Genomic DNA, 13,508 nt, shown 5'->3' on the forward strand with positions numbered 1-13,508 from the left:
TATTCTGGTAAAAGACAAGGATATGATACCTGCCATAGAGGAACCTGCAGCGTATCACACTTCTGATTGGTTACAGCCGAAACTTGTGCAGGATGTTTCTCTGAGCAGGTGAAACTGTAAACCACACCCATATATTTGGACCGACAATTCAGCCCCTTCAGGTTTCAGTCAGGCAACGTTTATACGTGCGCTGTCAACAGAACGCAGTTAATGTTCCAAGTGCTTCTCGACTGACAGCACGTGGGTATACAGTCCAAGATGCCTACGAGTATGCCTACGTTCATCCACTTTCGGACACCGGGCATCCTGATCTTCGGGATGGTGATGGCTCCGTGTGGGTTTGTTCTCGATCTTACCGCCACGGTGGCGCCAAACTGGAGAACTGTTAATAACATACCGACTGAAGCCCAAGATGTTTTCCTTCAGCAGGGGATATGGGACATCTGCCGCGCATCTACCACCTCTAGAGATATTCAGTGTAACCAACAAGACGAACCTTACTTCAATGAGCAGATCATTGAGATTGCCCAGGGCATGATGGTGGCATCTCTTATCGTCACCTTGATAGGCCTGGCGGTTGCAATTCCCGGTGTCCGGTGCTGGAGGGAAAGACCCAACTGGACTGTAGCTGGTCTGGGTGGTTTGTTGATTTTCTGTTCTGGTGTCCTGACCATCATTCCCATTGCTTGGTACACACACATTTTGACCAACATCACAGCTAAATCTACAGACATCCGGGTGGGCTACTGCATCGTGCTTGGGTACATTGGAGGCATCATGGAAGTTCTTGGCGGAATCGTCATGTTCATCGGAATATGCCGTTGCTGCGGTGGAAAGAACCGCAGCGAGAGGGTTATCAAAGACACTGGGAGGTCTAACCGCAACACTTCTCCCCCACGCAGGATCACGGTCCCGAGCATGCCAAGCAGGGCGCCGAGCAGCGCCAGCAGTGTCCCATACTCAAAAGACTCCTTTGACCAGCCCGACTTTCCCCGGCCTGCTCCTCGGGCAAGCAGCAAAGCAAGCTCATATGCTGCTCAACCCTACGACGCGGATTTGTGAACAGTTTATAAAGGCTGACGAGTTCTGCAGTGACACTAATATGCTTTCTTTAGGTGTACTACAACACTACCGGTAATTGAAGAGATGTCTCTGTGACAACCCACCTGGGGTCTGAAATATGCTAAAGATTACATGAAGATTGTAGGCTATTTTGATATATTTGTAAAATAATGGGCCAAAGGTTTACATAGGTGTAGTTAAGAATGATTGGCATTGACATGTAAGATACATATACTGTAAGTAGCCTAGATAAGAAGCATAGCCAACTTAACACCTTGCTTCTTATTGATCCGCATGAAATTTGCTTTAAATTTCCCCAGGGTTATGAAGGTCCTATAGGAAGAGAAGACGTGCAATATGTATATGATTTGGACATTGAGCTATAAATTGTGGTGCAAATAACTGACGTTGTGAATGTGGACATAACATATATTTAGTGAAAATCAGTTGTTTCCAACTTGAACTGTGCAGTTTTATGCACTGCAATTTCTACATCTTATTTAGTAAGGAATACAGTTGTCACATTTTACTTGTGTGGTTGAAGATGTGAGCCTTATTCAACTGTGGTCTTTGAAGGTGGAGTGACTGCTAGTAAGCTTAACTCTGAGTCGTTTAAACACTTTGTTGTACTTTCTTGTACGAAACAAATAAATGTCTAAGAACTTAAGAGAAACTTTTTTTTATTGTTAAGCTTCTGAACTTTGAAGGGATGAATCCTAAACAAAAAAAAATCAGACAAAGTTTTTCAAGAAGCTATGGCTTACCAATGGTGACTGCTGCCAGACCTTATATATACTCAACATTCATGTTGCCTTCATATAGTTTAGCCTAGTTTAGCAAACAAAAGTGTGTCTCTCTGCTATGGGTGCAGAGGAGTCATATTCACAAAAGCACTGCAGAACTGTTGCTGGACAGGATAAGATTATTCCATGTAAACTTATAACTTCAATTATTAGATACTCATCAATCAATTATTCCAATTTGTGTTGGCTGGCTAACTGTCTGTGGAGCAACCGTGGATTACTACAGTGTACATGCTGTATTATTGGGAGAAAATATTGCTGTTGAAAAGGTATAAACTTACAGTATAAACTTGTATTCCCTTTGTTTACAATTAAGTTTGAATAATGATTGATGATGAAAAATGAACACACAAGGACCAAAACTTTGAAAACAGTTGTTTTATTTACAAGTTGGATAAAAGCTTGATAATCTACGCATACAATATGTTGATATAAACTAACAATAGATGACAGGGCATAGAAAAAGCAGCAGCTTAATTTCTGGACTAATCCTTGATGACTTAAATCTGAAGGGTCTGTCAAACAGTGATGAAAGTCAAATCTTCACAAGAAATAAGTATTTTACTTCCAAACATTTCCACTAGTTTTAAAAACCAATGGACCTTTTTAAGCAAATTGAAACATATGCAATCCACTGAACTGAAACGAAGGCACATTGCACATGACAACTACGCTTTTAAACCATATAGAGGAAGTGGTGCATCCAACTAGACCGGTCAGAGTGGCTGTCTGTGTGATCATTATGTGTGGGCGTGCAGGAAAAACAATGTTCTTGTGATTTTTCATGAAACCAAGTTACCATGTCTTGCTTGTGAGTTACTCTAGCTCTTGTTATGTGCAATCATTACTTTCAAGTTGAAATCAAATTATAATAGTTTCCTCAAAGGACTTTGTTCGTGGGCCATTTCAGTAATTTTTTTTTGAACAGAGGTCAGTTACATACAAAATATGTCTCCAAGTAAATATCAAAAAGTTTAGTTTAGTGCAGATACAATCGCAAAGACAAAGAAAGCCTAGATTTAGGTACAGTTTAAACTAATTTCACTGTACAAGGTAATAATGGATGTAACAGTTACACAAACATTTCTAGATAGCATCCAAAAAATAACTGAAATGACAAATGTTCATTGCACGACACATGACCCTTTTTTTTATTACTGCCATTCGTTTCCGCATCTCTAGTTTGTTCGATGCCAATATGGCCTTTTGAAAGATGGGGTCACTTTAGGCCCACTCCCCCTCCAACTTCATTCGTTCTCTTTCTTGATCAGTGGCCTTTCTGCACAAAGGATGCACACTGTCAGACATGTCAAATAAAGGCAGTTTGAACAGAGTAACCTGCACACACACACACAGTTAATTATCTACACTTGCCTGCAAACCTCTGGGTTGAAATAATTATTTTCCAAATCATTATTCTGAATATGTTATAAGCTGAGAAAACAAGTCACCAACAATGATTTTGAGTTGTGGAAGTAATAAACAACTTCTGGCAATGAATTGGTCATCAAGGCAGCTCTGGCATTTCTTGAATATTATACTGAATGCAATCCCAAGCCTTTATGGTCTTACCACAGAAAACATGTTGAACAGGTTTAAGAAGGGTAGTTCAGTCTTACTCCTGCCGTTGTTGTGAAACAGTATATGGCTTGCGTAAACTATGTTTTGCTTCATGGATTTACATCACATGGACAGCAGCCATCATGTTGAAGCCAAAATGTCTCATTTCAGCTGGCTGCCAAACAGAAAGCACTTCAGGGGGGACGCTGTGGTGCAACTGGTTACAGCACCCATACCATATAGACCCTTTCAAGAGTTCCATTATCAGCATCATAGTTGGCCCCACAAGACTTCCTTTTTAATATTCCATAAGTTATCTTAATGCAGAGGAAGTAGATTGGGACCCAAATAGAACGTTCAAGCATTGTTTTTGTTTTTATTGTTTAAGGGGTGTATATTTGGGTCCTCGTGCCCACTGGGACCTGGGTTTGAGTCCGGCCCGGGTCATTTCCCGATCCCACCCCATCTCTTACTCCCACCCACTTCCTGTCAGCCTCTTCACTGTCCCGTCAGATTAAAGGCATAACCCCCCCCCCCCCCCCAAAAAAAAAAAGAAAACACCTCCGACACCCCACTTGTCGCCCAAAGGAACTTCACAGCTTCATATATTCTACTGTGACGTCAGACACGTTACCTGAGCTGTGCTTTTCTTTTCTGCCGGAGTTTGGCGAAGATGAAGGCGGCAGCGATGATCCCAAAGATGACAGCCAGGACCCCGAGCAAGAGCGATACTGAGACGGCCTCGTTCACCGTGTCCCGGCAGAACTGGCCCGTGTAGCCCAGGCGACAATCGCAGCCCTCGGCCGCGTCGCGGGTCACGCACACCCCGTTTCCGTTACACCTGAGGTTCCCGCAAGTCGGAAGCGTGACGTCCAACCAAAACCGACCCTCTCTCTGCAGAGAGGCTGTGGTGAAGCTGGACGGGGGCAGGGTCGTGGACATGGTCATGCAGAGCTGGTGCGGAGATCTAGACAAACGCAACAGGGCAAGACCAGACAGGCAGGAAGTCATGTGGGGTAGAAGAAGGGAAAATACCAGGACAAAGCATGAGAAGCAAATGAGAAGTCTCATATAACCTGATGGCAACAGCATTTCCCCGTGAAGTGAAATTCAAATATGTTCCTCTTTTGTTAACACAATACAGATTTAGTACTGTTCCACTAAGGAAAGGATAAAATCAATATCTGAAATAGATGACTTAGTGATGTATTCAACCAACTGTATATGTATGCTGGAATTAATGTAGAAGTGCTTCCAAGTTCAAAGGAAAATGGGCAGTCTACTGAACAAATAACAATTATACTGTACAAAGCATCTAGATTTCATTATGAACAGGTAAAGATCCTTTTCAATGTCCATATTTATTTTCGGTATTATATGAGGAACAGTGTGGATTATCAAAAGAGCAAACGTGTCACTAAGCATAAACACGCTTGTCGATAGAGCAAAGCAAATGCCATCTGTTAAAATCCCAAATGAAAAGGCTGAGAATATTCCCACAGTGCAACGCCTGACTGACTGGCAGCCAATACATACAACTTTTATAACTGATAAATATGTGGCCCATCTGGTTCTGCTATAGTCACCGATGGACAGGAATATCCACAAAGGGCTGGTACGCATTCAGATGGACAGACATCTCTCACAAATATGTACTGTACTTACCCGCAGTTGTATAGCAGCAGATATCTCAGAAAGATCGAGAGAGAGACTTCTTGGAATTGGAGGGGACGGCGTCCAGGTGAAGGGAATACGTGATTGTATCTTACGAAATGAGCACCAGAACAAAAGAGAAACAAGCAAGAATGGAGCGAGGGTCAGCCTGAATAGCAGCAGACAGGAACGATTAGTTTTTACCAGCCCCGCCTTAATCCACACCTGAGCAGGGAGCCACCTCTAAAACACTCTCTGCTTCTCTCTCTCTCTCTCCTCTCTCTCTCTCCTCTCTCTCTCCCCCCCCCCCCAATTTCACAGACACAGACGAATCACAGGTTAAAGTCAAGACAGCCATGTGCATACAGGGTCTCATCAGAGATGCACTCAAGGTGGCCACTCTGACTCACTCTTCCACACTTTTTTGACATAGGAATGTGCAAAAGGTATAGAAAACAATCCTAGTACCACTTCCATACTTTATTGACACTGCATGGTAGTAGCATGTTAACTCAAATAAGCCACGTAGAATGGGAATGGAGTAAAGCCACACCCGCTTCTCAAACTCTCCACTCACCTACACTCTCAGGACAAAGGAATCACAAGGATGAAAGCAGCACATGACCTGTCTGAGAAGTCTAGAGTTTGACATGCATGATTACACTGTGTGTGCAGATTTTATTAGGCAAGTGAGTATTTTGACCTTATTGCCATTTTCATGGACATTTTCCAACTCCAAGCTATATAAACTTGAATGCTAATTGGATTTAAGCATTATCAGGTGATGTGTATTTGTGTAATGAGGGAGGGAGTGGCCTATAGTGATCAACACCCTATATCAAGGTGTGCATTATTATTAGGCAGCTTCTTTACCTTAGACAAAATGGGCCAAAAAAGAGAGTTAACTGACTCTGAAAAGTCAAAAATAGTAAAATGCCTTTCCGAGGGACGCAGCACTCTTGAAGTAGCAAAGATATTGAGGCGTGATCACTGAACAATCAAACGTTTCATTGCAAATAGTCAACAGGGTCGCAAGAAACGTGTGGAGAAAAAAAGATGCAGATTAACTGCTAGAGACTTGAGAAGAATTAAACGTGAAGTTACCAGGAACCCATTAACCTCCAGTGCTGCCATATTCCAGAAATGCAACCTACCTGGAGTGTCCAGAAGTACAAGGTGTTCAGTGCTCAGAGACATGGCCCAGGTAAGAAAGGCTAAAACACGATCACCACTTAACAAGACTCATAAGTTGAAACGTCAAGCCTGGGCCAAGAAATATCTGAAGACAGATTTTTCAAAGGTTTTATGGACAGATGAAATGAGAGTGACTCTTGATGGACCAGATGGATGGGCCCCTGGCTGGATCACTAATGGGCACAGAGCTCCACTTCGAGTCAGACGCCAGCAAGGTGGAGGTGGGGCTGCTATTATTAAGGATGAGCTAGTTGGACCTTTTAGGGTTGAAAATGGACTTAAAATCAACTCTCAAAACTACTGCCAGTTTTTAGAAGATACTTTCTTCAAGCAGTGGTACAGGAAAAAATCTACATCCTTCAAGAAAGCCATGATTTTTATGCAGGGCAATGCTCCATCACATACATCCAAGTACTCCACTGCATGGCTAGCCAGCAAAGGCCTTGAAGATGACAGAATAATGATGTGACCCCCCTTCACCTGACCTTCAACTTGTGGGCCGCCCTTAAATGTGAGATTTACAGTGAGGGAAGACGATACACCTCTCTGAACAGCATTTGGGAGGCTGTGGTTGATGCTGCGCAAAAAGTTGATCATCAACAGATAAGAAAACTAACAGACTCCATGGATGGAAGGCTCATGACTGTTATTGAAAAGAACGGTGGCTATATTGGTCACTGAATATTTTTTGAAATGTCAGAAGTGTGTATTTGTACATTGAGTTGTTTATGTATTATTCTTAGAAATGAAAATAAACAAGTGAGATGGGAACATTTTAGCTTTTCATTTCGTTGCATAACAATTCTGCACACTAATAGTTACGTAATAATTCTGCACACATAGATATTTTCCTGATGAAGACAAAACTCACTTTTCCTTTGTTAAATATTCAGATTTGAGGTGTATTAACATTTTTGATTGACTGGGAAAACTGTTTGTTCAACGATACAATAAATCCTCAGGAATACAACTTGCCTAATAATTTTGCACACGGTGTACACATGAGTACAATACATGAGCTACTGTTATCTGTATTCATTAACTAATATCACAGCCAAGACTGAGATATGCAAGATGATGCATGATGCTTAAAAGTCTGGTCCAAAACATAATAAAGCTCACAGACTATAGATTTTTCTGAGCTTATACTTGTTTGTTGATTAACGGTTCCTGTAACCTTTTGAATGTAACCATGTTCCAATGTTACTGTGGCAGTGCAGCTCCTGGGATAGTTGAGGATTTTATTGGACCACTTGCTATACTTTTTACGGGCCATTTATGTTTGTCCAACACAAAGCATCTTTAACATAACCTCAGGGGAATTTAATTAATTTGCCCCTCTAACCAGCCTTCACACAGAAAATACATTTCCATGTAGTCATCCATAACACCATTACTCACTAGTCCTCCAGGTCATGCATGTGCCACGAGATCGTACAAGTTTCAGCACGCAAACAGCATTTCTGAGGCATAAAGTAATGTGGGTCTCAAACAGATACAAGTTAAATCAGTTAAGTATAGCTTTGCATGTTTTTATTATCAAGCTTGAGGCATCCTGAAGTTCCACTTATAATAATATGTTTATTTTATAAAGCGCCTTTCTAAAACCCAAGGTCTCTTTACATACTATACATACTATGAGACAACTGGAGAGGACCTGGGAGAATGCAGACCCGCCTAGACTGTTGTCACTTTAGAGGGGGTGTGGTAGTATGATGACTCACTGCATGAGCAGACATGTCTAGTTTAGAGTGAAACAAGATGGCCACCTTAGATAAGCATACCAACAGAGCATGCCAACAAGGCGTCACATTTCTTTGGAAGGAAAATATGTTGACATATTTGCACTTTTTGTTTTGTTGTGTTTCTGGTGGGCAGCCGTGGCCTACTGGTTAGCGCTTTGGACTTGTAACCAAAGGGTTGCCGGTTCGAACCCCGACCAGTAGGCATGGCTGAAGTGCCCTTGAGCAAGGCACCTAACCCTTCACTGCTCCCTGAGCGCCGCTGTTGTTGCAGGCAGCTCACTGCGCCGGGATTAGTGTGTGCTTCACCTCACTGTGTGCTGAGTGTGTTTCACTAATTCACAGATTGGGTTAAATGCAGAGACCACTCACTGGATCAAAAGAGTATATATACACTTATCTACGTATACTGCACATTTAATACAATGTCGTCAATTGATTACAGTAGGACATACCAGGAGTTTATAAACATAATCTACAACCCTGCTCCAGCTCCAATGGGAGTGGTCTGTCCACCACCCCCTGCAGACTCAGGCACTGCTCTTGTTTGCGTGCCTGCCCTATCCCCACCTCCCAGTCTCTCCAACCTGGTGAGACCCAACGACCTAAACCATCACCACCTCACGCCCAACGACCTAAACCATCATCACCTCACGCCCTGCCCCCGCCTGATGCCTCCTTGCCTGTGCCTGCTGAGGCATCCACGACTCTGGCAGCCTTGACAGGGACATCAAGGAGGTGGTCATCCCCAAGCCCCCACCCCCTCAATACCAGTGCAACACTCACCTCTAGGGGTGTCACGATTCTCCAAATCCATGATTCGATTCTCGATCTTTTTTTCAACATTACTATTAATCCATTCCTTGTTATTTACTCTTTTTGGCCTTTTCCTTTTCTGTTTCGGGGGGCTTTTATTTTAAAACCGCTTTTTATTTTGAAACTGTTCCAACCATGAGGTTGTAATGTAAACAGAACCAACATTAGGCGTAGGCATTAGACGTGAACATAGTAAAATGAAACAACACAGAATTATAACTTGATCGTTTCAGCACACTTCGAAGAGACCCAAGGTTAGTGTTCATGGATACTTATCAATGTGCATTTTAAGCCTTAAAGTAACTTCGGACTGTAACTAGATCATCTTTTCACTTGCTAAGTTGAGTAGGGTAAGTTAGTTTTAATTGACGTGAATGAACAAGTACTTACACACCGGTGATTTCAAAGTAGCAAGATGGGCTTTGATTTCGGTAGGTTGATGTGTATATTTTAACTGGCTGGAGCCTAAAATTAGAGGAGTGTTGATGCTGCAGTTCAGCACGTGCGTTTGTGCGTCTTGGCATACATGCTGGATGTGACATTGGGGTTGTGGCTGCATCGTCGATTCTACTTTTAAATTCGAAGTTCGAGATTGAGATGTAATTTCGAACGATTTCGATATAAAATCGAAATCGTGACACCCTTACTCACCTCCACCATCACAGGCTATCGTACCCCCACCGTCACTGGATATTGCACCCCTTCCCCACACGGCGATCACGAACAATGAGGCGACAACGACCTCAGTCAACAGCCATCAGACACACAGATCTCAGATGCACCCCTCCCCCTCCCCTCCCCTCCCCTCCCCTTACACCCCCCATCATCACAGGAAAACAAGTGAGCGCTAAACTAAAGAAACTGAACACGAGAAAGGCAGCGGGGCCTGACAGACTGTGTCCAAGGCTACTCAAGGCCTGTGCTGCTGAGCTGGGGGAGCCACTGAAGCACATCTTTAATCTCAAAGTCAAAGTCAAAGTCAAAGTCAGCTTTATTGTCAATTTCTTCACATGTTCCAGACATACAAAGAGATCGAAATTACGTTTCTCACTATCCCACGGTGAAGACAAGACATATTTTACCAATTTAGGTCCACAGACAAACATAACATTCAAGTAAACAAAAAAGTAAGTAAATAAGAGGGCACATATAATAATGAAAAAATAAAAGCAGCAAAATTTGGTTGAAATTGTGCATAGACAGTCAATAAAATACTAGTGCAAAGTCAGGCCAATAAAAGGCTTGGGTAGTTCTGTTTGACCTAAGTAAGAAAGAAAGTGGCATAGTGGTGCAAGTTATGTAAGAGCAGCAGAAGTGTTGTGTTTTCAGGACAACAACACTAAGTTGTAAAGTGTACAAGTGTGCAAGTGGAGTAGTGCAGGCGGCCATTTTTGGGTCTAATCTGAGTCTACGCCTTGGACAAGTTCCAACACTGTGGAAGACATAATGTCTCACCCCTGTCCCTAAAAAGCCACATCCTAGCTTAATGACTACAGACCTGTTGCTCTAACATCACATGTGATGAAGACAATGGAGCGACTCGTCTTAGGTATGCTCAGACCCCAGGTACGCTATGCACTAGACCCGTTACAGTTTGCATACCAGGAGAAAGTGGCGTGGACGATGCCATCACTTATCTTCTACACAGGACACATTCTCACCTGGACAAGGGGAAAAGTGCTGTGAGAATCATGTTCTTTGATTTCTCAAGTGCTTTTAACACCATCCAACCCCTCAGACTGGGAGACAAGCTCTTGCAGATGGGTGTGGATGATCACCTGGTAACCTGGATCACAGATTACCTGACGGAGTGACCACAGTTCGTCAGACTGAAGAACTGTCTCTCTGACACTGTGATCAGCAGCACCGGAGCGCCACAGGGAACTGTGCTCTCTCCAGTCCTGTTCACCTTGTACACATCTGACTTCTGCTACAACACTGAGTCATGCAGAAGTTTTCTGATGATACTGCAATTGTGGGATGTATCAGCAACGGGCAGGAGGAGTATAGGAGCCTGGTGGAGGACTTTGTGCAATGGTGCAAACTCAATCATCTCCAACTCAACACTTCAAAGACCAAGGAGATGGTGGTGGATTTCCGCAGGTCTCCATTGATGGGGTCAATGTCGAGGTGGTAAGCACCTACAAGTACCTGGGTCCTTGGACAATAAACTGGACTGGTCAGCCAACACTGACACACTCTACAAGAAAGGGCAGAGCAGACTGTACTTCCTGAGGAGGCTGCGCTCCTTCAATGTGTGCAGCAAGCTCCTCAGGATGTTCTAGCAGTCTGTTGTTGCCAGCGTCCTCTTCTATGCAGTGGTATGTTGGGGAGGAAGCACAATGAAGAAGGATGCGAGGCGATTTGACAGGCTGGTAAGAAAAGCTGGCTCTGTAGTGGGAGCTGAACTGGAGTGCATCAGTTCAATATCTGACAAAAGGACCCTGAACAAACTGATCAACATCCTGGACAATGAGTGTCATCTACCCCACAGCACTATTGTTAAGCAGAAGAGCCTGATCAGCTGGAGACTTTGCTCACTGCCTTGCACAACAGACAGACTGAGGAAGTCATTCATCCCCAGGGCCACTGAACTGTTCAATGCATCACTAAAGGAGAGAAATAGACTTCTCCGCATAGTCCGTCTGCCTCTTCACCATCTCCATGTCTTGAACTGTCTGTCCATTAGCCACTTTACCATTGTCTTCTGCCTCACTGTTTGCGTGCTTTATTAGCACATATGCACAACCCCTCCCTCCATGCCACAGCCGAACTGTGACCACACTTACACCTTTCTTTATATATCTATGTATAAATAACTATATTGACTTTATTCTTGCACTGTTTGACTTACTCATTTGCACCATCACCATGACACTCATTTACAAAGAACACCTTACCTTACGCACAGAGGACCATCGGCTCAGTCCCTGCTTCAGTCATTGCAAGCGCATCTGATTGATTAATCACCCACTATGTGGATACTGTTTTTTAGAATTGATTTAGATTAAGTTTTATTTAGTATAATTTGTATATTCTTTATCTTCTACAGTCCTTATTGCTTAGTTGTGTTTTTATATTATATACTTTTAATTACCTTTTCTGCTGTTAGTGAATGTGTGTGTGTGTGTATGTTGTCTGTATGCTACTGTGACCATGAATTTCCCCTAGGGATCAATAAAGTATCTATCTATCTATCTATCTATCTATCTATCTATCTATCTATCTATCTATCTGGAAGATAACTTGCTCACCAGCATAAAGAAAAGAAATGGCCAATGACAATCACACACCTCTGCTTGGGGTTAAATGGGAAATTGTGTTGCACATTATGGACATTATAGAGTGGTAAGAAGCAAGTGGGAGAGGGGGTGGTTATAGGCCTTGTTATTTGTATGTCACTTTTGATAAAATACAATAACCATAACCATCTAAGATCTCCTCTGCATTGCAGCTTGAATGTTGAGAAAGTGGAATAGAACATTATGTCCAATACTCCAATATGTGGTTTAAATGTTCTGCATTATGCCCAATATTCCAATATGTGGTTTGATGTTCTGCATTTCTTATTAGTGGATCACCTTGACACTAAAAGTAAGATTCTATGCAATGACTGTACAATATCTGTACTGTCCCTGTGTATCTCTGTGTGTGACCGTATTTAGAGATAAGCAGGAATATTATGACTTTGCAGTGTTTCACTGTTCTGCATGGCTGCGTCAGTAGCTATCTGCTCCGGATTGCCAGGTTGCCTCTAATCAAGTCTGATTCAGTGAAGTCTATGTGAAATGGGATGACCAATGCCATCTCCCGTCAGCCTGGGAGGACATGCAGTCATGCTGTCTCTCCCTTGATGTGAATCATTGTAAATAAAACTCTGTTCCTGAATTAACATACTACATGTATTGGTCTGACTGGGTCTCTTCATCTGTGGCATCAAAATGACCATCAATATTATTCTTTATTTTCTGAGTTGAATTTGGATAGCTAAATAAAAAAATAAATAAATAAATGTAATTCAGCCGTAAGAAATTAAGCCAGTCTGAGCAGCCAGCAACTCCCCAGACGGCCACCTCACACCCTCCTTTAACCCAGTGTTCAAAGTAGCTCAACAGGTTTAGTTCCCTTCAGACAGCAGATGTTTCCTGTTTCACCGTTTCCCAACTAATCAAAGCACAAATACTAGCCTGGGTGTTCCCATGCTGCCTTGCGCGCGATTTGATTCACGCTGCTAAGGCAGCCTGGAGACCATGGAGCAAATTTTCGCCTGAGATTGGTTCCCGATCACAGAACAGGGGGGAAAGCAAGACGATGTTGAGCTATGCACAGACCCATTTGATAGACATCCGTGGCACCCAATAAACAGATCTGGGCATTTTTTTCAAATACGAGAAAATGAACGTTTGGTTCCCAGACCACTTCTCATTGAGAAGTGGTGGCGCTAGCCAGGCTACACAAATACACTGTTCTATCAAAAATGTTCAATACAAATTTCAAGTTGGCTTTAGAAATGTATGGAACGACACATTTACAGTTCAAAAGGTTTTTATGAAAAAAAAAAGCTAAGGAATAAAAACTCAACCCATAAACGTGTCAAGTCCAGTTACATTTTGGATATACCGTTACTGTACATTACTGTATTATGTGCACAGCAAACAAACAATAACAAAAGAAAAAG

The 13,508-nt window shown here is 42.6% G+C and overlaps 2 protein-coding genes across 4 annotated transcripts; one reads left to right on the forward strand and one right to left on the reverse strand.

Moving 5' to 3' along the window:
- The first annotated feature begins 128 nt into the window (after positions 1 to 128).
- On the forward strand, positions 129 to 1,729 carry cldn23.1 (claudin 23.1). The gene has a single exon (XM_042081156.1). The coding sequence runs from the start codon at positions 259 to 261 to the stop codon at positions 1,060 to 1,062; it is 804 nt and encodes a 267-aa protein (XP_041937090.1). The 5' UTR covers positions 129 to 258; the 3' UTR covers positions 1,063 to 1,729.
- A 978-nt stretch (positions 1,730 to 2,707) lies between these two features.
- On the reverse strand, positions 2,708 to 5,797 carry LOC121698911 (neurogenic locus notch homolog protein 3-like). 3 transcript variants are annotated; one of them, XM_042081422.1, is made up of 4 exons: positions 5,656 to 5,797; positions 5,091 to 5,189; positions 4,060 to 4,392; positions 2,708 to 3,144 (listed from the first exon to the last, which is right to left on the reverse strand). In XM_042081422.1, exons 3-4 carry the CDS (start codon positions 4,371 to 4,373, stop codon positions 3,090 to 3,092), a joined length of 369 nt encoding a protein of 122 aa, XP_041937356.1. In that variant the 5' UTR covers positions 4,374 to 4,392; positions 5,091 to 5,189; positions 5,656 to 5,797; the 3' UTR covers positions 2,708 to 3,089. The 3 variants fall into 3 exon arrangements, with proteins under 3 accessions (XP_041937356.1, XP_041937355.1, XP_041937354.1); XM_042081421.1 differs by having other exon boundaries at positions 4,060 to 4,433; positions 5,091 to 5,247; positions 5,656 to 5,777; XM_042081420.1 differs by lacking the exons at positions 5,091 to 5,189; positions 5,656 to 5,797 and adding an exon at positions 4,851 to 5,065 and having other exon boundaries at positions 4,060 to 4,436.
- Positions 5,798 to 13,508: the final 7,711 nt, after the last annotated feature.

Source organism: Alosa sapidissima, chromosome 23, assembly GCF_018492685.1.
Source record: "Alosa sapidissima isolate fAloSap1 chromosome 23, fAloSap1.pri, whole genome shotgun sequence".
NCBI classification, from domain to species: Eukaryota; Metazoa; Chordata; class Actinopteri; order Clupeiformes; family Clupeidae; genus Alosa; species Alosa sapidissima.